The 24,975-nt window shown below is 39.7% G+C and overlaps 2 protein-coding genes across 5 annotated transcripts in view; one reads left to right on the top strand and one right to left on the bottom strand.

Moving 5' to 3' along the window:
* Positions 1 to 155: 155 nt before the first annotated feature.
* Positions 156 to 10,149, bottom strand: MPC2 (mitochondrial pyruvate carrier 2). The gene is made up of 5 exons (XM_079974866.1): positions 9,817 to 10,149; positions 5,452 to 5,492; positions 2,979 to 3,063; positions 2,215 to 2,326; positions 156 to 389 (listed from the first exon to the last, which is right to left on the bottom strand). Exons 1-5 carry the CDS (start codon positions 9,920 to 9,922, stop codon positions 350 to 352), a joined length of 384 nt encoding a protein of 127 aa, XP_079830992.1. The 5' UTR covers positions 9,923 to 10,149; the 3' UTR covers positions 156 to 349.
* Positions 10,150 to 10,675: 526 nt separating this feature from the next.
* Positions 10,676 to 24,975, top strand: part of DCAF6 (DDB1 and CUL4 associated factor 6) — a 49,451-nt gene continuing 35,151 nt past the window's right edge. For 2 of the 4 annotated variants that reach the window (XM_079974779.1, XM_079974778.1), the window contains exons 1-5: positions 10,676 to 10,927; positions 21,636 to 21,697; positions 23,205 to 23,297; positions 24,166 to 24,351; positions 24,838 to 24,951. In XM_079974779.1, coding sequence (XP_079830905.1) covers positions 10,834 to 10,927; positions 21,636 to 21,697; positions 23,205 to 23,297; positions 24,166 to 24,351; positions 24,838 to 24,951 — 549 coding nt within the window. In that variant the 5' untranslated portion in view covers positions 10,676 to 10,833. Of the gene's footprint in view, positions 10,928 to 21,182; positions 21,289 to 21,635; positions 21,698 to 23,204; positions 23,298 to 24,165; positions 24,352 to 24,837; positions 24,952 to 24,975 lie in introns of those variants that run through there. The other 2 variants (XM_079974780.1, XM_079974781.1) reach the window with 2 other exon arrangements.

Raw genomic sequence — 24,975 nt, 5'->3', positions numbered from 1 at the left:
ATCACCAAACCTACCCCCAACAGCTGCAACTCCATACACTGCATCAAATGCTACCGAAAGGGCTGGTTCCCTTATCCTCAAGAGCAGCTTTGGAGGAAGGGGTATTCTGCAACTACTGCTCACAGCCCTTAAGATCATGAAAAACCTACTGAAGGTACATAGCTTAAGGTTTTATTGTTTAGTAGAAGGTTTTATTTCCATGTAAAGAGACTGCTTTCTAAACTTATAGAAAAAAACATGCTCTACCAACTTTAGTAAAAATTCACACAGGGCAAAATGAACAAGATTAAATCTAGGTCCCTTGGGAAGTTGCTTTGCAGATGAGATCTGAGGAGCTGAGCTTGAATTTCTACTTCTCCAGTTCTTTGGCTTTTAGGTCTTGGTTATACCTGTCAGAAAAAGAATAGCCAATTATGGTTACAGTTCAAGGTTTAGGTTACATATTTTAGCTTTCCCAGACACAATCTGGGTGCATGTGCGTCCAAGGAGGGGTTGCTCTTTGCCAAGGTTAAGATATCATATACTACTATTGACTGTAGCAGAGGAGGGGGCAGTGACAGAAGCAGCTTTTCCCTCCTCCCCTTACATGTTTTCTGATCATTGTTGACTTTTTTTTTTGGGGGGGGGGGTATATTTCAAGGAAGCGTTTGCTCTGTTTACAACCAGACACAAAGTGAGGGAGCACTTACTGTTGCAAGGTAGGATATCTGCTTTTGAAACCCTGTCTCTTTTACAACTTCACAAATATTTGTCAGCCACCTTTTAAGATGTAAATCCCCTTTAAGCACTATTTGAAAAGTAACTTAATTATTCTATGTTAAAACTTGGGAGAAGGCATATAGGTAATCTTTGGGAATATTACAGCTGATCTGCACTGGTTTTTAAAAGTGGCTGCAGTGCAACTCAAGGTGTTTGTTCATTTGGCATGGACAGAGTCTCCTCTACCCAAGGACTCCGCTCAATCAAGTAAAGATGCAAAACATGCTCCTCCTTAACTGTCTTAGTGTCACCTAGAAGCTAGAGTAACAATCACTGTGTGCCAGGAGCAGCCAGGGGCACTTACCTAGCCACCCTGCACTGGCAACACTGTGGTTTTTGGGAAAGGGAGAAAGGATAAGGAAGGCATTTGGCATTCACACCGTTCCAACCTCCCCACCGCTACACCTTTCCTCTTCCCCTCCCAGTAATCTTCAGTGATGCTGGTGCCAGGAGGCCATGTAAGCATTGCTGCCCATCCGCACCAAACATTTTTGCTGTGTACACAAACTAGTATTTCTAGAATGCTGAACCCTTAAGAATGGAAAATAAACTTAGGTAGGTTTATTCTAAATGCTACTAGGAAGCTTTAGATTAGGTCATATTTAAACTAGCTACAACTGATGCTTATTCTTTATACCTAACACTTTGCTATAGGATGGCTTCTGCCTTTACAACTGTCGCAGTTCCAATACTCAAGACAGAATATAGACTAGCACAACACCTGATGCAAATAGACTGCTATACCCAATTGTGATCTATTTTACCAGGATATTAAGTATAACCACTGGTGGTTTGGATCAGTGAGGGATAATGCTTAAGAAGCTTCTACATCCACTCTACAACTATGTTTTGGCAGGAGGGCCAGGGCAACAGTTGCATGGCTTCAAAACAGTTTCTCAAACTGTAGAGGCTTGGGGAGTCAGAGGGCTATCATGTTATATCTTACTGAGGCAGTCAGGGCTAAGGAGCTGACGGTGTGGGATATGCCACAATTCCTAAAGGGAGGAGAGGGTTGACAGCGCCCAACTTCATATAGGATAGTTACTGCAGATGCTGAAATGGAGCAGGAAGCAGGTGGAAGAAGAAGAATAGTGCAGAAGGATTTAAGAGCCTGGCAAGGATAGGCGGGGGGATTTCCACTGCACAAGCCAAATAAAGCCTGGATATTGATAAATACAATGGTTTAGACTGGGGACTGAGAAGTCTCACAGGGAAAGGTGTGGGAACAAGCCTCTTGGTTGCCATGCCTTGAGTAGCATGGCAGCAAATGAAGTTTCTCCGTCATCACTCCCCATGACAGAACATTGGATGTTTCATGTACTGTTAAAGCAAATGAGTCATGCCAGGAAAAAGGTTGAGAAGCCCTAAAGTGAAAAAAGCGGCCCAGCCAGTCTGAAGAACAGATCCTAGAATAGGCTACAACGTAAAGTCTTCTGACCTACTTGCCATACCTACCTCCATATACGGTATAGCTGAGAACCTCCAGCACAGCCAACAAAGAAGTTAACTGTAAAGAGACCCCAGTTTTTAGGAATAATAACTAGAGAATATCTCGACCAGATAAGACCTGTTGGATCATAAAGAAAGTAAAGGTTTAATATCAAGTAGATTTATTAGTACCAAAGGTCAACAATGATTGTAGTATCAGATGTTCAGATTTGGGGCAAAGTTTTATCTAAACATGATAGAAAACTTCATGCTTATGCCATTCAAGTTGAGTGTTCTCAGTTATTTATGAGCCAATTATCTCTCTCCCCCCCCCCCCCACTTATAGAATGGAAGATGGCAGCACTAGGAACTGGCATCCCAATCCATAATGTATTACAGTGGTGCCTCGCAAGACGAAAAGAATCCGTTCCGCGAGTCTCTTCGTCTAGCGGTTTTTTCGTCTTGCGAAGCAACCCTATTAGCGGCTTAGCGCTATTAGCGGCTATTAGCGGCTTAGAAAAAGGGGGGGAGCGAAAAAAATCGCAAGACTCGCAAGACGTTTTCGTCTTGCGAAGCAAGCCCATAGGGAAATTCGTCTTGCAAAGCGCCTCGAAAAACGGAAAACCCTTTCGTCTAGCGGGTTTTTCGTCTTGCGAGGCATTTGTCTTGCGGGGCACCACTGTACATGGAAGCAATAACTGGTTCTTTCCTCCACAACTTCTATTATCAGCTGATGATTTTTTTAACATTTAATTAAAAAATATTTAACAGCAAAGTGAGAATAAACATACCTGTGGCCGTTAGCACAGCAGATTGTGATGTGCTGAGTTTATCTGCTGGTCTGGTCATATCAGCCATTCCAGCACATACCAAGCCCTATAAAAGGAAGTAGCAGCCAGCTTTAGTGCAGTATTATAGCAGTGTGTCTTCATTAATTAGAACCTAGTCAATGGGAGTTATGGGGTGTTGGGGAGCAGTAGCACCTCTGGTGAGGAAGACATTGTGCTCATTCTGGGGTAGTTTGTTCATCTTTGGTCCCTACCCTGCACTCGACTCTCACTTGTGGCTCCTAGAAGCTATCAGCATGCAATAGTAGCCACACCCTAGGAATGGCTTCAAATGGCTGGCTAAACCAGGTGAAGGTAACCAATGAGTCTCAAACCCTCAGTGTGTTAGGAACTTCCCCTGCATGCAAAGCCAGGCTCTGGTAGATTGAGCGAATGAGACCAATAGTGGGTCCAACGGTCAAGAAGGTAGATTTTGCATGTACTGGAGCAGGAAGTGAGAGGGCAGATGGGGCTTGTCAGTCTGGGAAGGCAGCCCATCTAGGAGAAGGAAAACTCAGATCCTATACCTCTGCTGCTTTGTGGGATATCTTTGTGAGAAGAAAAGGTTAAGCAGTAAACCCTACACAAATTCAGAGTGGTGTCCCCAAGACGGTTGGATGGCATCTTGTATACCTCCTTCCGGCAATTCCTGCAGCCAAGCTGGTGCCAGACATATTGCTCTGCTTTCCTTTGGACCACATCAGCAAGGCCAAGAAGGAGGTCTTGTTGTCTGGGCAGCCCAGGACCCCCATACACACTGCCCAGGCTTATGCTCTAGGGAGGTCAGCTGGGTGCTGCTAACACAGCCGTTTGACTTCAGCCCCGGAGGCGCACTCCAGTGTCTCTTGAGACAGACGGATTCCAACAACAACCGTTACTATAGTTCATGCACTTCACAATTTAAGAGCTAGAGTAACTCCCATGTTTAGGGGACATGTTACATGGGAGGAAAAGTTGGTGGAGACAAATAATAAATTTTAGCTGGTTTGGACAGCCAGCTGAATCTTGTGATTCTTAATCCTGTTGAGTGGATTAAGTAGGTGAGGTACAAATAGTGGCTTGTACTACTGCAACTGAAAGAGAAAGAGTTCTTGCTGCTTTCAGAAAGCCTCCAATGTGCTACTTCAGGGATAAGGGTTTTGCCTTTTTCCTGTGCTACACAGGTCAAAATATATGATTGCCACTGCTGAGTGTATCTGGTATTATTAGGCTTCAAACACACTATAATTGATTGATGAAGAAGCATTGCCCATTGTCCCAGACATTCCATACTTGTACAGATGAAGCAAAGAAGCTTGGCCTGTTTTAACTGAAAAAGTGCAAAGAGATTCGTCTCCACAGGAAAAAGATGGCAATTATACAAGGCTGGTCCCAGAGGAACTTGACACCCAGCTAAGAGTTGTTTGAGTTAATTAACATATTGGGCAGGAAATATTTTCTAAAAGCTTTGGGACTTGCTAGACAAGACAATACAGATTTCTTGTCACTTAAAGCATCAGTGAATACTTGGGAATTAATAAGGAGAGAGTGTTGCAGAATAAAGGTGCTACAGCTGAAAAGACCCTGCACTTCATGCTCACTCACCATGCCTCAAAATGTTAGGACACTGAGCAGAAGAAAGATCATACTACACAGGAAAGTTCACGTGGAAGCAAATGGCCCTTGAAATATCAAGGCCTATGTATTTTAAGGGCTTTGTGCATCAAAACCAAATGCAGTATTTAAGACCTGGAAAGTTGTGTTTCCCAATTCCAATAAGCAGTCTTGCTGTATTTATATTAAATGTATGTCCTACTGATATCAGTGGCTTCCAACTAGTGACTGTATAAAGTCGCCAGTGCCATGGTTGTAGGTACAGGTGCAACAAAATAGCACTATGCTAGTTCAGAGAGAAGACATGCAGTGTTAGTACCTAGTTTAGTAGAAATTTCTGCTAAAGTGTCAGATGGCATTTCAACACAATTAAGGTGGGATTTATTTCTACATCTTTCTTCCAACATATCCAAATGCTTCTCATGGACCAGCAGAATTCAGGCAAGAAGAAAGAGTTGTCTGTCTATATATACAAACAACATAATTATTTTTAGTCAGGTTCCATTAAAATACATGCACCACAATTTATTTTATTCATGTATAGCCTGCCGGTCTCCCACAAAGGGCTCCAGGGAGGAAACAGAGTGGAATACATTTTTTGGGGGTGGGGAGTCTTGTGACACTTTAAATACTGACCAATTTATTATGACATAGGCTTTTGTAGACTACAGTGCACTCTTTTCAGATGTATGAAGTGTTATCTTGAGCTACATGTATTGGGTGGGGGAGAAGTGTAAAACAGTGAGGTCAGAAGCAAATGAAATGCAGTACAATAGTGATAATTACTAGCAATGGCCAGTCACAACAAAAAATTGTCAATAGTACAAACCTCTTCTCAACTTACCCATTTCATAATAGGGGCCCAGAAAAACACTGTTTTAGGACCTGAAAGAGAAATATTTCATTAGATACATGATTCTGCTGTGTGACAATTTGCACAAAACCACTGAATTGTGTGAATTATTAAAACAGCAAGTAGCCTTGATGCACATGCACCAACAGGATTGTTATGTTTTACACTACAGCACAGAGAAGTGATAAAATCTCTTCTGCTGAGGTGCAATCAAATATCTGGAAACAGGAAATGGGAGTTATGACACAAAGCACAGTTTTACCAAAGTGGTGGAAGAAAATGCAGATGACACCCACACACATGAAGAAATATTATCCCCTGCCCTAACACTGCTGCCTTTGTCCAGAGGTACCAGGCACTACTTTCTGCCGTGATTAGCTGGGGCCCCCATCATGTGTGGGTCAGGAACAAATGTTTCTGTCTCTAGTACAGTACTTGTTAACAGTGCAAAAACTATAACAGATCCACAAAGTTGCTTTTCTCTTGCAACACAGGTTTTGCAATTGTCTGTTGATCCATTTTTCCTTATGTGCAATCATAATACTTATACAACTCTATTCAAAGCACTTCATGAGGAATCTGACACCAAGCTGAATGCATATTCTGCTTCCTACCTTCTGTTGTCTGACCTGTTCAAACTACTTTTGTACCTTTTTTGTAGCACCTGAAGGTTACAAACACTTTGATGTGTAATTAAAAGAAATGCAGAAAACAATGTCACTCCTATGGAAGTGATGGCCAATTTCTTCAGAGATTAAACCAAAGTCTTAAAGAGTACTTTGCCGTACAATGTGAACTTTTCATTGTTTGAAACATTGTTTGATTCACTCCAACCCTTTTTGTAGCAAAACCCTCACATTTTGCAGCACCTCCAAAATTAGGTTACTGTCTTACTCATTGTGGGTCCATACTAGAGTTATTGTTCTTCACCTTTGTTTTTCAATGAATGTATGAGACTGGTGCACAACCACTAAACAACAAGACAACTGTCTGGCAAGTTCACATTGTTGGTAATACTCTGTTTTTAGTGTCTATTAAGTTTAAAGCATACTTAGAAGATGCCCCAAAGAGCTCACTAGGGTGGCCTTCTGGGAAGCAGAACTTGCAAGTCAACAGTTACTCACTTGTGAAGGTGCAGCAAGATGTGGGCATTTCACTACAAAACCATTGCAAAACTTTGGTACTGATTTGAAGAAGAACTTCTATAGAAGTTGTTCTAGAGTTAAGCTATGCAACTGAGAGAAACATTAAGTCATTTACCTATGTTATGTAGGTAAATGAAGATGCTACTTTCAGTGATGGGATTATTCAGGTTGTTTTTTAAAGAAATCATTATTCCTAAATATACTTAAATTTGTTGCAATCTGTACATTTCTTGCAAGACAGCAGCCCAGTTATTCTTGATGCATTTGAGGAATTCTAAAGAGCTTTCTATTCAGAGGAGCTACACAAAGAACAAATGGAAAGATCCAAGTCATGTGGTACTGCTGCCAACACCAACTTTCTATTGCATAGCAACAGTCACGAAAAGCAGAGATGGCTACTTTTCAGAACTTTTCATGTCCTTTAGCAAGACTGACAAACTATAATGAAAGACAGAAAAAGTACTGAAACAAGTATAGATAATTAGGGTGTTTCACAAACCAGATGTGACAGGATTTTCCTCATCTACTGCAGCTTGTATTCTAGGTAAAATGTCACTTATCAAATTAGGCCATCAAACTGACCTGTACCATGGACATGACGCAGATTTGGAAAATATGCCTGAATGCCAACAGCAGTTCAAACTTGGACACTCAGTTCAACAGGTATGAAACTAAGCCACATCTTTAGTCGAAACCTTTCCTTTAAAAATGAGCCAACATTTGTCAGAAGCTCTTGAAGAAATGCTTTTTGGAATAAACTTTTTGTTACATGTGGACAGTAAACTATTATTCCATGAATTCCCTTTTCCAGAAAGTGAAGATGACATTGTGAGGAAAGGAATCTGCAACACCTGACAATAATTTATTGTATTCCTTTCATTGCTTGACTTTACTTCAGAGCCTTAATAATACAGCAAATATATGAACTACTCATACCTTATGAGGTATAATGTTTCACAAACATTATGTCAGTAATCCTCAGCACTATTGAGTAAGTTAGAGCAGCACTGTAATTTGCTACCTACAGAATCCAGAGCAAACGCTGAATCAGGTGGCCTCAATCTAAAGTCAGGAACTATACTAAAGTCATGACATGCAAAACTAATTATAAATTTGCATAAATGTGAAGTAGAGTCCCAACTTCAATTTTAAAATACAATATGACAAGTTTTGCACTACTATAATTCAGTATTTGTATTCACACTTCCCTGACAGACTGGTTTATTTCTTCTGCAAGCTTCTTTCACAAGAAATAAATGTTTCTGCCATCAGGCATTTGGTATCAGTTGGATCACCTTTCATGGTATTTTTCAATTGTGTAAGAGGCATAGTACTTTCAAGTCTCCCAATAAATCCAAGTCTCCCAATAAAAGCTGAGACTATAAGGTAGCATAATGTAGGAACACGTTATGTTCTGCACAGAGAATTTACATCCATAATTAAGTAATGCAGTTACTGAAGTATAGATAAGATTAGCTTTTGCAACTACCAGAAAATCTTATGAGAAGTGATTCCTCTGTCCAAACACCACAAACTGGCTTGCACTAAAGAGTGGCAAAGGAAGAAATAATGGTGTTAATTGATTTTTGTCTTTTTATAAAGCCCATCTGCAAATGACCTCTAAAGGATTCACACTGGAGAGATAGTGAAGCCAAAGAAGCCAGTTGCAGATAAAAAAGGAAAGATAAAGAGCTGCATGTTTAAAAATGGATTATAAGTAATGATAAGAGAATACCAGTACTTTCCCCAGTAAGTAAATCAAAGGGTGATTATGGTTAAATTCAGTCTAGAGGAAAAGTCAACAACAGAGTAGGAATTTGTAATCAAGTCTACCAGTTTCCTAATTTTTAGACTATTTTGTTATCCAGTTATGTTGTTGTATGGTTGCTGACAGCCACCAAGAATCACAATGTTTTAGGAAGTTTTGAGAAAGAAAAACCTAATGGCAGTTTCCACTGAAAACCTATATTTCAAAAGCCCCTTGAATGAACAGAAGAGAATCTCCTGACAATATGATAAATGAGGGATGGTGTGTGTGTGTGGGGGGGGGGATTACTTCCTATAACTCACTGCTTTTCTTTCAACGTGCGTGGGAGTAAAGCAGTCGGCTACCTTTCTAGGACCTACTGTATAATTTCTGCGGTTAGGCAACCATTAAGGCCACCTCTGGATTTTAGTGGGCCCTAAGCAACAGAACTGCAGTGAATCCTTTCTGAACATGCAAGTTTTTGAGGAGCTGGTGCAATTTGACTAAGCAGCATCCCTTCACAAGAAAATAATCTTTTAAAGGAGCAGACAGTTGCAAGATTGACCCATGCCATGTAGGAAAGCCCCAACTTTATCCTCTAAGCTGACCTGCTTCAATGAAGGACAGGCATCTTGAATTTTAAATAGCAGCACAGAAAGAGGACTTTCAGCAGGTGCAGCTTCTCTTACCCCAACATGACAATTTCTCTTTGCATCTGGTCACCATAATAAATCTCTCTCACCATTCCTAGTGAAAGGAAAGTTTGTTTTCCCAGAAGCATCTGTGTCAAAGAGGACAAACAGAACTTTGACTTCTATGCAGCCTTTGTTAACGACAATAACAATTAACCTGCAGGAAGCAGAAGCATAGAAGGGCTGGTCTCAGGCTGCACTAAGGCGGCCAAAAAACTGCAACTCAGACCTCCACAAAGCCCACCCACCCATCACCATGGAAGAAATGCTACCACCTTGCAGGAGTTCTCAAGGACAGAGACTAAACCATCTACTTTGCCATGTCTCCAAGTACTAACCAACTCTGACCTGGGGCGTTTAAATTTTATTTCTACCCCACTCTTTTGCCAGAGAATTCTGTCCCCACCCTGGCCTTTTCCTACTCCCCATAATCCTGTGAGGTAGGCCAGTATGAGAGATGGCAACTGGTCCAAGGCCAATGGCCATGGGGAGATGAACTCCAGTCCCTGGTCTGGAGCGAGCAGAATGACCAGATACAACACAAGCACACATTTTTCACTACCAGGTTTATAAGCGGGGAACTGAGGCACTGGAGGGTGGGAGGGGGCTTTGTTTTGTTTCCAGGCATATATTATTTGTTTTTACAAATAAGGGTTCTCTCTCTCTCTCTCTCAAACACACGCACACACTTTCACATACACCATTTCACGAGTTATCCCCAGCTGCCGAGCAAGGAAACGACCTCCCCCATCCTCCTCCTCCCCTCAAATACCTGCCGGGTGGTTGTACAAGGGACGCAGCCGGGGCGGCAACATGAGCTCGATTCGGTCCAGGAACCGGTGGTAAGAGGCACGAAACCCCGCGGCGGCGGCCGCCATTCTGTGTGCGGGTGACAGCGGCTGATGCAACGAAGCCCCCGCTCGACCTGTCGTCGTCCTCCTTCTCCTCCGTCTGAGCAGAGGAGGGGGGAAAACACAAAAACCCACAACCCCTCCTCACGAACAGAAGCAGGTGGTGGGGCGAGCCGCTGTTCCCGATTCTGATTTGTCCACGGACGGAGCAAGAGGCGGGGCTTAAACAACTGGCTTTCGCGTTATTGGCTAGCTACGCCATTACCGGCTTTGCCACCCGACGTTGATGACATTCTTGCGGTCAATTGGCGTCCTCTTTTTATGACGGTATGAGCGGCGGACGATGACTGATGACGATTCAAGCAAAGCTTTCGGGGACCTGGCTCCCAAAACAAACATGTCCGCCTTCAATGTTCCTTTGCCCTCACCCAGGATGGGTTTTGTTTTGAAAAGGCTCGTTAAGGGTGATGGTTGTTGCCCTTTTAACTCCCCTGCTTAGACATCTTTGAGCAGCCCGTGTACAGAAAGCGTAAGAAAAGCCGATAAGGCGGCTTTCTCCCGGTGTCCAGACCCGTACTGAGGGATGACCGCTAAACGCCGACACGGACGTCTCAATGACCATTTTAGTGACCGTGAGCGGCGGTAGGACGAGGGGCCGGGTGAATTCTCGCGATATCCTTTGCGAGCGGATCCCTGGATGTGGGAGGAGCAGAGGAGCAGCGAGGGGAGGGGCTTAGGCTGCCGTTGCTGGCGCCCGACAGGGGTGATATTGTTGTTGAGCGGCGGGGTGGTGGTGGTGGTGGTTACGCGCGCGTAAAGCGCGCACGCGGGTCTCCATGGTGAAGGCGGGGGAGGGGGCGGCCTCAGCAAGTGGCAGCGACTGATGTCGCTGGCGGCGGCAGCGGCGAGTCGGATCCCCCTGGTCAGCGCGCGGTGCCATGTCCCGGGGCTGCTGTACCCACCTCCTGTGGGATGTGAGGCAGCGGAGTTTGGGGCTGGAGGAGCCCGGCCTGTTGCGGAGGCGATACCTAGGTGAGGAAGGAGAAGGGCGAGAGGGCGGGGTCTGAGGCGCTGGGGGAAAACTGAGGTGGTCGTGGGTCGCCCTTGGCCCCCCCTCTTTCTCCGGCTGAGGGGAAGGGCGGGCGGGGTTGTTGCGCGCTGTGGTGGGGCTGCTTCGCTGACCGCCAGCCCCCTCCTCGGGTCATCGTTCGGGGCGGGGAGGGGAGAAGAGGCGGCCCTTCAGCTATGGTGGTCGGCTCAATAGCTGACCCCATTCCGTCCTTCTTCTCCCTTCCCTTGTATATACAGCAAGTTTCCACGACGGTTTCGTGAGGGGGTGGCGGTGGGAGTGAGCGTCGGGTCCTTTTTGGAAAAGCAAAACCGAACTGCGACGGCACGAAACGTTCAGAAGTATTTCTAGTGTGCTTGTCTCTCTTCACGGATAATCCCCCCCCCCCCCGTTTGCACTACGCTCGGAGATTTTTCTGAAATAATTTGGGGAGTGGCGTTTCACTCCCTCTTTCTGCAACTTCCCCTTCATCTTTGGATGCTGAGTTGGAACTCGATAGTACTTATTCTATGATATATAAATTTTCTCACACGCTTGCACCCCCAGCCCGTGCAAAAAGTCTCAAAGAGAAATCAGAATGGCTTAGTGTCTCTGCTTGCCATTGCCATGAGCTAAACAGGTTGTGGATGTATTTAACTGTTGAAGGCATTTTTAAGTGTCATAAAACTACCTCCCATAGATCCCCCCCCACAACTACCTACAAAGAAGAATGTAGCACGTGATTGCTTCTGGTATATTGATTCATAGAAAAGTTTGGCTGTTTTTGTTTGTGTTAACAAATCTGCATACATAAATAACTATATCATGCATGGTTTCTGGGTATAGTTTGTCTTGGGCAGTGATAGCTCGTTAAATGTTGCACTTTTTCTATTAGAAAAATACTAATTTCACTGCATATTCTGAAAGCATTACAATATTGCTACAAAAATTGGATTTTTTCTTATTTTAATTCAATTTTTGATATACAAACATAAATATTCTTTGGACTCAAGGACAGCTTACTTTTTTACCCAATACGGGAGGTCTTCAATCTGTTCTTTAAGATATTGCTGAATATGTTACTTTAAAAAGTAGATGAAAATTTATATGACAACATATATTTGATAGTTTAAAAGCAAATGCACCAGTCTACAAGGGATATTTGTTCTCATGACTTTCTATATATATATAATATTTATTGGTGTTTCAAAAAGTTACAAGAATAAAAAAGAAAGAAAAAGAAAATACAAAATACAGAAAAAAAATAAAAACAATTAAAAACAAATCCATCTTTTCATATCTTATCTATCATTTGCTTGTTTCCTTGACCTCCTCACACCTCCCTTTTTTGTATTCTAGTTCATTAGTTGTTTCAGCAAATCCTTTCCTTCTTTGTTTTTATCTTACTAATTTATCTTAATATATTGTAACTTTACATTCTGACCTGTTAACAATCCATTTTTACTTAATCCTTTATAACATTACTGCTAAAACCACATAGCTTCATTCCAGCATCCTTCTAACATTCCTTAATTTTACAATGTTTCTGTAGATAGACTTTAAATTTCTTCCTGTCTTCTTCTACTGACTCTTCTCCCTGGTCTCGGATTCTGCCAGTCATTTGTTCTCATGACTTTCATTGATCCGCTTCCTACTGAACTTGTGTTTGATATGGATGGAAGTGAGGCATTCATCAGTGATACGCACCAGAGCACAACTAGATTTGGACTTGTGCCAAATCTTTTCCCCACATGTTTTATTACCTCCCTTCCTCTGGGAATTGGCTTCAAAGTGAAATTTAAGACTATTTAAAGGCGTTATCAAGTAGCTTTCCCCACTCTGTTCTTTATCTATGGTCTGATTGACATCATTGTCATTAGGTATAGAATCACAGATCTAATTGGCTAGAGTTATCTTATGATGATAACTTAAGTGTTATAACTAAGTGTAAGTTACTAATAACCATGTGTTAAGTGTAGGAATGAATTGGGGAGGCTAATGCTCAAAGAAGTATTTTATTACTGCAGAAATATTGACTATGTATTTCAGTTATTATTTAATTGGAAGAAAGGGGTCTTCATAGATTTTACTGCGTAGACCACCAAAAACAGCTCACTTGAAAAATATTTTTTACATCACTGCTCTTGCTTTCTTTTCTGTATTACAGCAAGGGCACAGGAGCAGAGTGATGACCATGTTTTATTTTTTTATTTTTTTAAGTGATCTTTTGGAGAGGGTCATGGCATGTTACCTTGTTTTACTGTTTGAAAGTTTAGTTTAGTTTAGAAAGGAGTGCTTAAGATGAGAGAACTCCTTTGTGTATTTTGTTTTTTTTTTTAAATGATATTTATTAAGTTTCACAAAATATAACAAACTTCGAAACAACAAACAACAGACATCAGAAATACAAACAATATCAAAAAACATAAAAACAAAAACATACAAAAGATTCAACATAATAATAAAAGAAACATTAAAAGACAACTCTGGTTCATTCTAATAGTCTTCAAAACCTTATTTTCCTTACTTCCTCCCGCCTTCCCGTCTTGTATTCCACTTTAAAAGTTTTTTTCAGCAAGCTCATTCAAATTCGTTTTATCCTTTATCTTTCCCTTTGTACTCTTCCTTATCCTAATCACTGGATCCCCATCATTTCATTTACACTGCCCTTAGCACTCATAAATTTTACAATGATTTTGTAGATAAACTTTGAACTTCTTCCAGTCTTCTTCCACCAACTCTTCTCCTTGATCTCGGATTCTGCCGGTCATTTCTGCCAGTTCCATATAGTCTATTACTTGTATCTGCCATTCTTCCAAGGTGGGTAGATCCTGTGTCTTCCAGTGTTTTGCGATGAGTATTCTTGCTGCTGCAGTAGCATACATAAAAAAAGTTCTATCCTTCTTTGGCACCAATTGGCCGACCATGCCCAGGAGAAAGGCCTCTGGTTTCTTTAGGAAAGTGTATTTGAATATCTTTTTCATTTCATTATAAATCATCTCCCAGAAAGCCTTAATCCTTGGGCACGTCCACCAAAGGTGAAAGAATGTACCTTCAACCTCTTTACACTTCCAACATTTATTATCGGGCAAATGATAGATTTTTGCAAGCTTGACTGGGGTCATGTACCACCTATACATCATTTTCATAATATTCTCTCTTAAGGCATTACATGCCGTAAATTTCAAACCGGTGGTCCACAACCGTTCCCAGTCAGCAAACATAATGTTATGACCAATATCTTGTGCCCATTTTATCATAGCAGATTTAACCGTTTCATCCTCAGTATTCCATTTCAGCAGCAAGTTATACATTCTCGACAATACCTTAACCCTGGGTTCTAGTAATTCTGTTTCCAGCTTCGATTTTTCCACCTGGAAGCCAATTTTCCTGTCCACATTATAGGCCTCTCTTATTTGAAAATAATGTAACCAGTCACGCACCTTATCTTTAAGTTTCTCATAACTCTGCAATTTCCATTTATCTCCCTCCTGCTCCAAAATTTCACAATATTTTGGCCATTTAGATTCCATGTTAAGTTTTTTTAAGGCCTTAGCCTCCATTGGAGAAAGCCACCTTGGGGTTTTATTCTCCAAAAGATCTTTGTATCTGATCCAAACATTAAACAGCGCTTTCCTGACAATATGGTTTTTGAACGACCTTTGTACTTTATCCTTGCCATACCACAAATATGCATGCCATCCAAAAGCATTATCATACCCTTCCAAATCAAGAATGTCTGTGTTCTCAAGAAGTAGCCATTCCTTCAGCCAGCAAAAAGCTGCCGCCTCATAATATAGTTTAAAGTCCGGCAGGGCAAACCCCCCTCTCTCCTTCACATCAGTAAGAATTTTATATTTAATTCTGGGCTTTTTGCCCTGCCAGACAAATCTAGAAATTTCTTTTTGCCACTTCTTGAAACAATCCATCTTGTCAATTATCTGTAGTGATTGGAACAAAAACAATAGTCTTGGCAATACATTCATTTTAATTACTGCTATTCTACCCAGTAAGGATAATTTTAAATTTGTCCATATTTCAAGATCTTTTTTCACTTCAGACCAACATTTTTCATAATTATCCTTAAATAAATTAACATTCTTTGAAGTCATGTTCACCCCTAGGTACTTTGTTTTTTTCACCACTGTTAAACCTGTTTCTCTCTGAAACCTGTCCTTCTCCATTTGTGTTAGGTTCTTCTTTGTGTATTTTGATCCAATATAACTTTTAGATGTGTATGGCATAAAGTTTCAACATATTCTTTGTTATATTTTATTTACACCTTCATGTTTTTATTACAGTAATAAATAGTACAGCTGAGCCCCATTCTCTATTGATTTGCATCAAATGGTTGCTTATACAGTCATTTTATGTTATCTTGTTGCAGATTTAGAGTCAAAATATGTTAAAATACTATACTTGTATATCTTGAAACATACCTAAAGAGAAACACATATTTACAAGTTAATTCAGTAACAGTTTTGAAATTCCTCAGTCATTGTGGCTGAGAAATCTGTTAAAATGTACTTTATATTGACTTGTTAACATTTTGAAGGAATTGACCTTTCCCCCAGAGAACATCAAATCCTAGAGACATGTAGAATTATATAAGTTTCATAGGCTACTCTTTACTGAAGTAATCACCTAAAGTGTTTGAGAATCTGTAAAGAAAGTAGCTAAATCTATAAGCCTTCTTGTCCTCTCTTTTGTTCTTAAAGTGGCAAGTGGACTCATTTACCTATGGTGTCCCCAACCATGTAGATGAAGGAAACAAAATTTGCTATTGGATAAAGGAACTGAAATAAACACAGTTTTGAAAAATATGTTTGTCACAGCCTTTGTCAAAGAAATTGTTTCTAATTGTAGGTTATGTGTTTGGGATATAAAATAATAATTGTAGGTAATGTTTGGCTATGTGATTCTATATATTTGGAATTTAAAAGCATATCTATATTGTGTTCACAGTAACTGATTTTGAATTAAAATAGCCACCTGTAGCCTGAGTTAAATCAGCAACCAATATTCAAGTCTGAAATTACCTATTTTATTCCTATTATACTTATTTTCTAACAAACCTGCATTTGTAGTAGTGTAGGTATTCATAGCTTTATTTAATTGCCACACTGAGCAATGAGAAAGTATGAAGCAGCTTTCTAAACTCAATCTGTGTGGGAGGAAAGAGCAGTGACATATTAAAGCACCTTGGGAATACTCTAGGATCCAACTTTGTCATTGATGCCCATGTGGTTCAAAGTGCTTTCTACCAGCTGAGGCCTATTGTAGATAGAAGTGCAGTAGAAGGTTATCAGTATTTTGGTATAATCCAGATTACACTGCAGCAATGTTTTTTGTCTAGGACTGCCTTTGAATACTGTTAAGTAATGAGCTAGTACAAAATACAGCTGCAGATTTTTGATAGGGACCAGCCAGTTGGACCATACCTCATAATTTCTTAGATATCTTTACTGATTATTGGTTACACAGCTTTGGACAAGGGCATTTGGAGGTATGCCAGCTACACAGCTAGTAGGCCAGTGCATCTAGATCATTGTGCGATTTGCACCTCTCCGTGTTCCCATCTTCTGGGGTGAGGGGGTGACAAGTGGGGAGAGCAGGCTGTTTCACTTGTGATGTCCTGCCTTTGGAATTCTTTTCTCAGCAAGATTTGCCTGGTGCCTTCTTTGATACCTTTTTTGCTGCCACAATAATACGTTTTCTGGGCTTTCAGTTACTTTTCTTTTGGTTTCAACTTTTTGACTATGATTTGTATTGTTGCTGCTTTTAGTGTTTTACCATTGAGTTGTTTACAACCTTTTTGCTGTTTTAAATATTTAAATATTTTGTACTGGCTTTGTTGTATGAGCATATTTATATTGAAGGGCAGCATATAAAATTACCAGAAGAAAGTTTTGTCATACCCATTTACAGACATACAGACAAATTAAGCAGGTGTGGAAAAAAGCAGCAACAGTCCTAAAGCAACATCAGTGTAGTGGACTCAACTCTGGAATTTCCTCCCACTAGAAATCAGACAGGCACTGTCCCTATTAAGTATCAGATAACAGCTTAAAACAGTTTCATTTCAGGGCTTTGCATCATGAACATGGTTCTAATGCTCTACGCTGATGTTTTTATTTATGTTTCAAGTTTTGTGCGTTGTACATTTTTTTTATTTGTAAGCCTCTGAGATGTGGTGAAAAGCAGTGCATATTTTTTTTAAAAAAGAAACCATCACCACCTGTTGTATGAAGTCTGCTTCTGACAGTCTGTTCCAAAAATGTAAAATAGCATTCTCATTATTTGGCCACATTGTCCTGTTAGCAATCCTGATGGTCTGATATGCTCACACTGTCATGAAGGTGGTTGCACCAAGTTTCTTCAGAGAGATACTTTTGCATTAAATAGCAAATCTATAGCAATATCTATACATTGCAATTGCCTGTATGTTAATTACTTGGGCTATATCTAATGCTGTAGCTCTGCTGGTGCAAGGGACTTGCATGTGTACATTGGGACTTCCATTTCTTCTCTTCTGTCCTGCGCCCTCCCATCAGCTCCAGAGGGTTGGGGGATTCTGCTGGTGGGTTTCTGCTGGCATAACATTGTCTACAACCCAGTGCAATTAAATATTGGATCACAACTAAAAGCTTTAAAAAAATAAAGTCAAGAGTTGTTTAATATTTAAAATATTTTATTTCAAAACACAGCTTTATTAGGAAATACATCTTTTTTTAAAAAATGCAACACACTAGTGGGAGCAGGGAGAATGAAGAGACTGTAAGATAGACTGAAGAAGAGTAAACAAAATTTTAGAGAATATGTGGCATATTGCAAAATATTTACCATAAGCAACAGTAGTTAGAAGTATAATTGTTTAAGAACGATCATAGATTGCCTACCTTCTTATAGCATAATCTTTAGTTCATAGCACTGCAGCTTTTATTTGTGCTATCAAGTTCATTATTAATACAGTGGCATTAGTTTGAAAGGGGCTCTCTAATGCAGTTTGAAAAAGTTTATAGGTCTTGTGAGAGTTGTTTGCTTAGCATTGCATTCCATGTAGGATGACACAACTTCAGCATGCTTGGGAACAAGACTAGAGATACTTTTAGAATATAGCCTTGCTGCTCTCACATCTGCAGATATGTTAATTTTAGAGGTTTGTAAAGTGAATAAGGTTTCATTTAGGTCATTTGCTACAATTTAAGTATAGTAGTTTACCTAGCAATCTTGACAATGACCAAGTAATATTTTTTGTTTGGAAAAAGTTCAGTGTAGTAATTTTAGCAAATATTTAGTTATTTTAACACACAGTAATTTTAAAATAATTTTTAGATTCAATGCAGATGGCATTCCTGCTTGTATTCATGATTGATTGATGGTGAGGAGGGCAATACCATATATGGGTGACTTATCTAGACATGTACCTGATATATAAAGCATGGTGTGTTGCTTTGCTGCCTAAAGGCCAGTGTTATACTAAATCTGCTATTTTAGCCGTGCCATACGTACATGATAAAAATAATGTGTTTGGCATTCATTCCTCAACATTTTTGACAGGGCTATAGTGCAACCAAGGTAAGTGTGATGGTAGTGTAGAGAGGTAAATATACCAGAAGGAGTGTCTCCACCCCAATCATTCAGCCTGAGGTTCAGTGCTGAGGGCCTTCTAGCAGTTCCCTCCCTGCAAGAAGTGAGGTTACAGGGAACCAGGCAGAGGGCCTTCTCAGCAGTGGCATCTGCCCTGTGGAACACCCTCCCATCAGATGTCAAGGAAATAAACATAGGTCTCACTTTTATAAGACATCTGAAGGCAGCCTTATTTAGGAAAGTTTTAAATGTTTGATGCTCTGTCGTGCTTTTAATTCTGTTGGGAGCCTCCCAGAGAGGCTGGGGAAACCCAGCCACATGGGCAGGGTATAATTTTATTATTATGATTATGAGCCCCCACCTATTTGCAGTGTAGTCTGGACACAGTGAGAACTAGGCCTAAGTCCTTGGTTTGCTGCAGAGGGCGTGAGCTTCTGCTTCTGCTAATGTTTTCTACACAATATGAAACGTGCAAAATATACCTTTTATGGTCACTTAAACCTGTAAAAGCATATAGCATATTAAATTCCCTTTGTCATCAAAATTAAGTTGCTTTTGTGAACTTAGTATTTTAAATGTTTGACTTAGTCTTGCTGTAACACTGTTTACCTCAGTTAAAAGCTCAAGTGATTGTAACATTATCAGTGACTAAACAGGAAAGGTTATATTTAGCCATGCACTCATTTAAGATCTGTAGTATGTCTGAAAGTGTAATACAGCTATCAGGATTGCTACAAACAGAATTCTTTCTACTTGCACAATAGTTTTTCCCCTGTTCCTGGGTGAGAGGAAAATACATCTCAACTATTGAAATTAAAATGGGAAATTTATACTTAAATTTACTTATTGAAGAGTATTTTTAAAAGGTGATACTTCAATTAAAGTATAATGGTTGTGGTACTCAGAATACTTAAAAGTTTCAGAATTATCACTTCCCAACATCACATAGAATACTAAAATCTGAATTTTCTCAGGGGGTTTTTTTTTACCCTGTTGGGGACAGATGTCCTCGATGCTCTGAGCAACACTGAAATTAACAACATGTATATTGATCTGCAAAGAATAGCCAACTGTGCTGCAGGAATCACTCAGTGATCCACAATATATCTGAAGCTGTCATAGCTCTGGAATCACTGTTAAGTAAAACAAACTGGGAGTGTACAATTTTCTTCAGAGAACAGCTAACATGCTTTTTTTTATGATGACCGTATAATATTTGCTAATGATTCTATGTAAGTGGAATGGCAAATGCATCATCTGGTGAAAAAGATGACATAAAGTCAGACTGGAAAGGAAGATATTGAAAACAAAATCATGACAATTGCCTGAAAAGTCTTGTTAAAATCAGTGTTGAAGAAACTGAAAAAGCTAAAAGCTATATCTTGGCAACAACAAACACATTTGACTAGAAGGGCAATAGCAGCATAAGAAAGATGGTATGGGCCAACTTTAATAGATTTTCATTGCATGATCATGAGTTTCCAGTGAAGACTTATAAACATAACTTTACAACACAACTATCATGCCTAGTGTGATAATTTTCTGGAGTAGATGTTGTATAGGTTATCTATGCTATAGTACCTGTACAAGCATATATGGGTCAGTCATACGGCTTATTTTCAAAAGAGAAAGTAGATTTCCTTGCCTTAATATATTTGATCTTGAGAGATCAAAAGCTTCTGCTTGGCAAACCTAAAATGCTTTGGGCCAATCCAGTGGCAAATAGAATATAACATTGATTGCATTTAGGGAAAAATAGGTGAGGATGAGTTGGATATGGGCAATTCCTCTGCTTACAGTGCTCATCTGATGTTAAGTATTAATTTCATAAAATGAAGGTTTTAATACATTCTCAAAAGAATATCTTTAGAGTGGAATTCAACACTTTTATTCACACAAGTCTCTTTCACTATTTCATTCTGCAGCCTCTATGTGCCCCAAAATCTGTTCCAGAGGGTCCCACAACTTCCAAAGCAGACTTTGAGGTTGTGGGGGTTATAAGGGAGAGGAGTGGAATGCGAAGTCTTACTGTACAAATGGAATGGACTCGGGCCCTTCCAGCTCTACAATTTTATGATTCTGTGAAATCTGTTCTGCATGTTGGATACAACCTTAAGTGCAACCTGTAATGCTTCTAAGACTGGTAGACTTGATTTATGTTTACATGGGTCTATTTGTAGAGAAAGCTTGTCCAAGCAATACTAGTTTGCTTTTATATGATTGAAACTCATACTGATTTGTATGAGTGGAAAGACATCTTAAACCTTTTAATTCCAATGTATTCATTTACATGATTGTGCATGCTTCTTTTCCTCATGGTTTTCTTTGCACAATGTACCAGCAATAATTCATATATTTAAGTGCTCTTGATTCTAGATTAGGGCATATGATTGTTTTCTCCCAAAAAATCACATAACAGCTGAGCAGGCATATGAAGGAACTGATTTGTGAGAGGAAAATAGCTATCTAGAACTCTTATTTGCCAACAGGTGGATACAAAGTAGCTAATATTTTACCTTAAAGTATGGGGCGAGTGTCTTACCATATCATACTGAATCTCGGTCACACAATGTTTTTGTTAAAGCAAAGACAACTTACTCATTTGGCAGTGTTCACTCTTGTCCTTGCAGATGAAACAACAGGAGGGATCAGGGGCATGTGGGATGTGCTATTCCTCAAGGAAGGGACACCAGGGAAAACCAGGACATTTTAAGTGCTGAGGCCTGTGGGGAAATCTGCTCAAGTTTGGGGGCGGGTACGTATTGCCTCTGACATTGTACTGATTGGGTGATGATGCATTATGGTTCTTCCACCTGGACCCATTTTAGGATGGGTCAATGCACGCATGGCTGGATGGAACTGAGAAGGAGCTCACCCATCACCCAGAAAATCCCATTACCTTTAGGAAGGTTCACATTGTGCTTTAAGAATCTTAGCTGTAGAGGCAATGCAATACCTTCCATAGAAAGAAAGAAGGCACCAATACATATATATTTATAAAACACACATATATTTATAAAGCATTATATTTTATAAATATATTAAAAAATTACTTTTGTAAGTATCTAAACCTTTTTGCTAATTTTGCATTTTCCCCTCCAGGAAGGAGAGAATTTATCCAAAGATTAAAACTTGAAGCAACGCTGAATGTGCATGATGGCTGTGTAAGTGAATTTTTTTTGTTTTGTTTAAAAAGAATGCATGCTTGAACAAGAAGTTAAGTAATGGTAACTGGCATTTCCATGACAAGATGAACATGAGCTTTTAGTATTCTTCCCAGTATATCTACTTTATTTTATTTTTTTCCCTACTGAAAATTTGTTGTTATAACACATTTTTAAAAACATGTTAGGACATACAAGATTGTTCTTGTAAGTGTGGTAAGAATTTACTTCTACACCGCCTTATTCTTACTCAGGTGAGGGACCATCTTTTAAATAAGTAAAGGAACCAAGGGAATTATTTATTATAGCTATTGCAATAGGGCAGAGCTCAACTTAACGTGATTGTTCTAGCCACTTAAGAAGAAGGTCTGACACGAGGAGCATCAGAACAAGGGATTTATAGGCACAGCACACAAAGAGTTATAAACATCAAAACATAACATTCTTAAACATCCTTCTACATACATCATGAAAGGTTACAGGTAATGGGATGTTTAAAATGTAAGGCTCCTCTGCAGTTACCTTGCGGTACCCCAAGTGCCCAGGTCATTTTGACCTCAAATGTTGCATTTATGTCACTGTTCCCCTGGCAACCAGACCTTTGGCTGTGTTCTCTTATCTCCCAGGAAGCTTCAAGGATAGCTGATTTTACACTCTACAGCAAACTTAAGGTAGAATAACATCCTGGAGGGCTATTTGTGCCACTTTCAGGGCCAGATAGGAAAGGAATGAAGCATAGTAGTAATAAAATACAGGCACACAAAATCAAGCATAATACATTCTAGCCAAAGGTTCAATACAATTAATATTGGAACATTTAAAAAAAAATAATCTACATCCTGGGACTCTAATTATTATATCACAAGGAATTTGATCTTGTGGAATTAAGGTTTGTTGGGAACATGATAATTATTTTAATTTTCATACATATGTTTTAAAGAGTAATCAAAATATATATATATTTTTTGATATTTTCTTTTATCTCTAAAATTAAATTCTCCCGTGTGGTCTTTCTCCATAGACTTCATTATAGGAGAGTTTAGATACTCAGTTTTTTATTCCGGGGATAATTGATAAATGCCCCAGTGAAAACGAGTTAATTTAGGCTGCAACCCTATGCACACAGGGTGGATTCCAACATTATTTGAGTGGAAGTCTGTTCCATGGAAGAATTTGATACAATTCTTGCCCCATTTTTGTCCCTCGCCTTGCCTGCCGCTTTTATGTGGCCCCTGAAAGGTTGCCCAGAAGGGAATGTGGCTCTTGGGTTGAAAAAGTTCCCCCACCTCTGTCATATGTGATGTTCTGCTGTGGTATGAACCAAAGAGACTGCAAGTGTGAGAGAAGTACTGCTCATGCAGCTGAATATACAGGTGTGCAAGTCATACAAAGTATATGCATAATTATCTGAGTTGTGTTGTTTTCTGGTAAAGTTAGATAGTTTGCATCTTAACATTGTTCGCCCCTTCTTTAGATATTAATTATTGTGTTAAATACTTGCTTACAGGTGAATACAATATGCTGGAATGATACAGGAGAATATATTTTATCTGGATCTGATGATACAAATCTTGTAATTACTAATCCATATAGTAGAAAGGTAAGTCCCTTTATCCATTTTTCTGAATAGTTAAAATGTTATTAATTTTTTTTGTAATTGAAAGCTCTGTTTTTTGTGACATTGCATATATCATGGATTGCTTGGTTATTCTTTCAAAATAGTACATCTGTCCTGTGCAGGAGAGTTACCACAAAACATATTAAGTCCACCAGCTCTGCACAGAAAGTTTTCAGTATTATCTTGATACCATGATTTCTGCCTTATTACTCTTTATATTGTCTCACCGCCCCTCACCACCTTGCACTGTACTATTGTGTTGTAGTGCAGTTGCTAGAGCTGTGCATTGGTCAAAGCCTTCAGTTATGAAATTACCTGGGTGGTGTAGAACCATCCAGAGTGTGGTGTACCTTTTTGGTCCAAAGGGCCAGATCCTCATCTGTCTCCATCCCTGCAGGTCAGCTTTGACAGATGGCCAGGATGACCCACATGTCCAAATCCTTTGTGCAGCACATTCTGAGCATCTTACAGCCAGTGGGCTGTTTGGGCTTGGGAACCACAGTGCAAGGGGCTCTGTGCTCACTTCTTCCCAAGTGCCAAGCATAGGGCTGGCAAAGTTACTTTCTGCAAGGATTGACCACACAATCAAGTTTCATATGGAGAACTCAGTTGCATATCTGTGCCTCTATACCTGCCCCACATCTGGTGACAGGTGTGGGGCAGATGGGTGTTATTTGGGGAAAACACTTTCAGGCCAGAGATTACTTATCCCTGGTGTAGAACAAGAGAGTGGATTATGAAGATAAAATAGTATGGTAGCCTGCTTTTTGGAATAAGGTGAGAAAGATAGATGTGATCAATATTACCGTAATTAAAATGTTAAGCTAATACAGTAATCCTTGTTTTCTAGGTTTTAACAACCATTCGCTCAGGACACAGGGCAAATATTTTTAGTGCAAAATTTTTGCCATGCACCAGTGATAAACAGATCGTGTCCTGTTCAGGAGATGGAGTCATTTTTTTTACCAATGTTGAGCAAGATGCTGAAACCAACAGACAGTGCCAATTCACATGCCATTATGGAACTACTTATGAGGTACTGAAAATTAATGTTTCTGTTGTATCTTATAACTATAAAGTCATGAGTGCTGACTTTTGCTTATCTATTCTTTTTCACTCTCTGCAGTTTAATAACCTAAAGTTTGGCCCAATTAGATAATATGGTCCAAATTTTCTTGTTTACATTCACCTCCTATTATTTAAGAAGATTGCCTGGGCATGAATTTTTGTACCTTGCCTTTCAGTCTTCTAAAGAACACCCTCCCACCTCCAAAAACTATTTGTATTCTATAAGGCAGTCTTACATTATCACATTGCTTTTGTTACAACTGATTTGAAACGCCTCTCTATTTCAAAATCAGCTTTCCATGAGGTGTGCAGGTGGGAGGATATTTTTCAAGGAAATAATCTCAAGCCTCCTTGCATACACAATTTGTTCTATGGTACTTTGGATCCTGGCTTTTATTTTCAATTGTTTAAGGCTGTTTCCATTTATAAAGTATACAATTTGCTTACATTTCAGATCATGACAGTCCCCAATGATCCCTATACTTTTCTATCTTGTGGAGAAGATGGCACTGTGAGATGGTTTGATACTAGAATCAAGACAAGTTGCACAAAAGAAGATTGTAAAGATGTAAGAGACACTTTTATAAGAGGG

Source organism: Podarcis cretensis (assembly GCF_951804945.1).
Source record: "Podarcis cretensis genome assembly, chromosome: 4".
Taxonomy (NCBI): domain Eukaryota; kingdom Metazoa; phylum Chordata; class Lepidosauria; order Squamata; family Lacertidae; genus Podarcis; species Podarcis cretensis.
The sequence above is the reverse complement of the archived record's forward strand: the minus strand, read 5'-3'. Positions and strand labels throughout refer to the sequence as shown.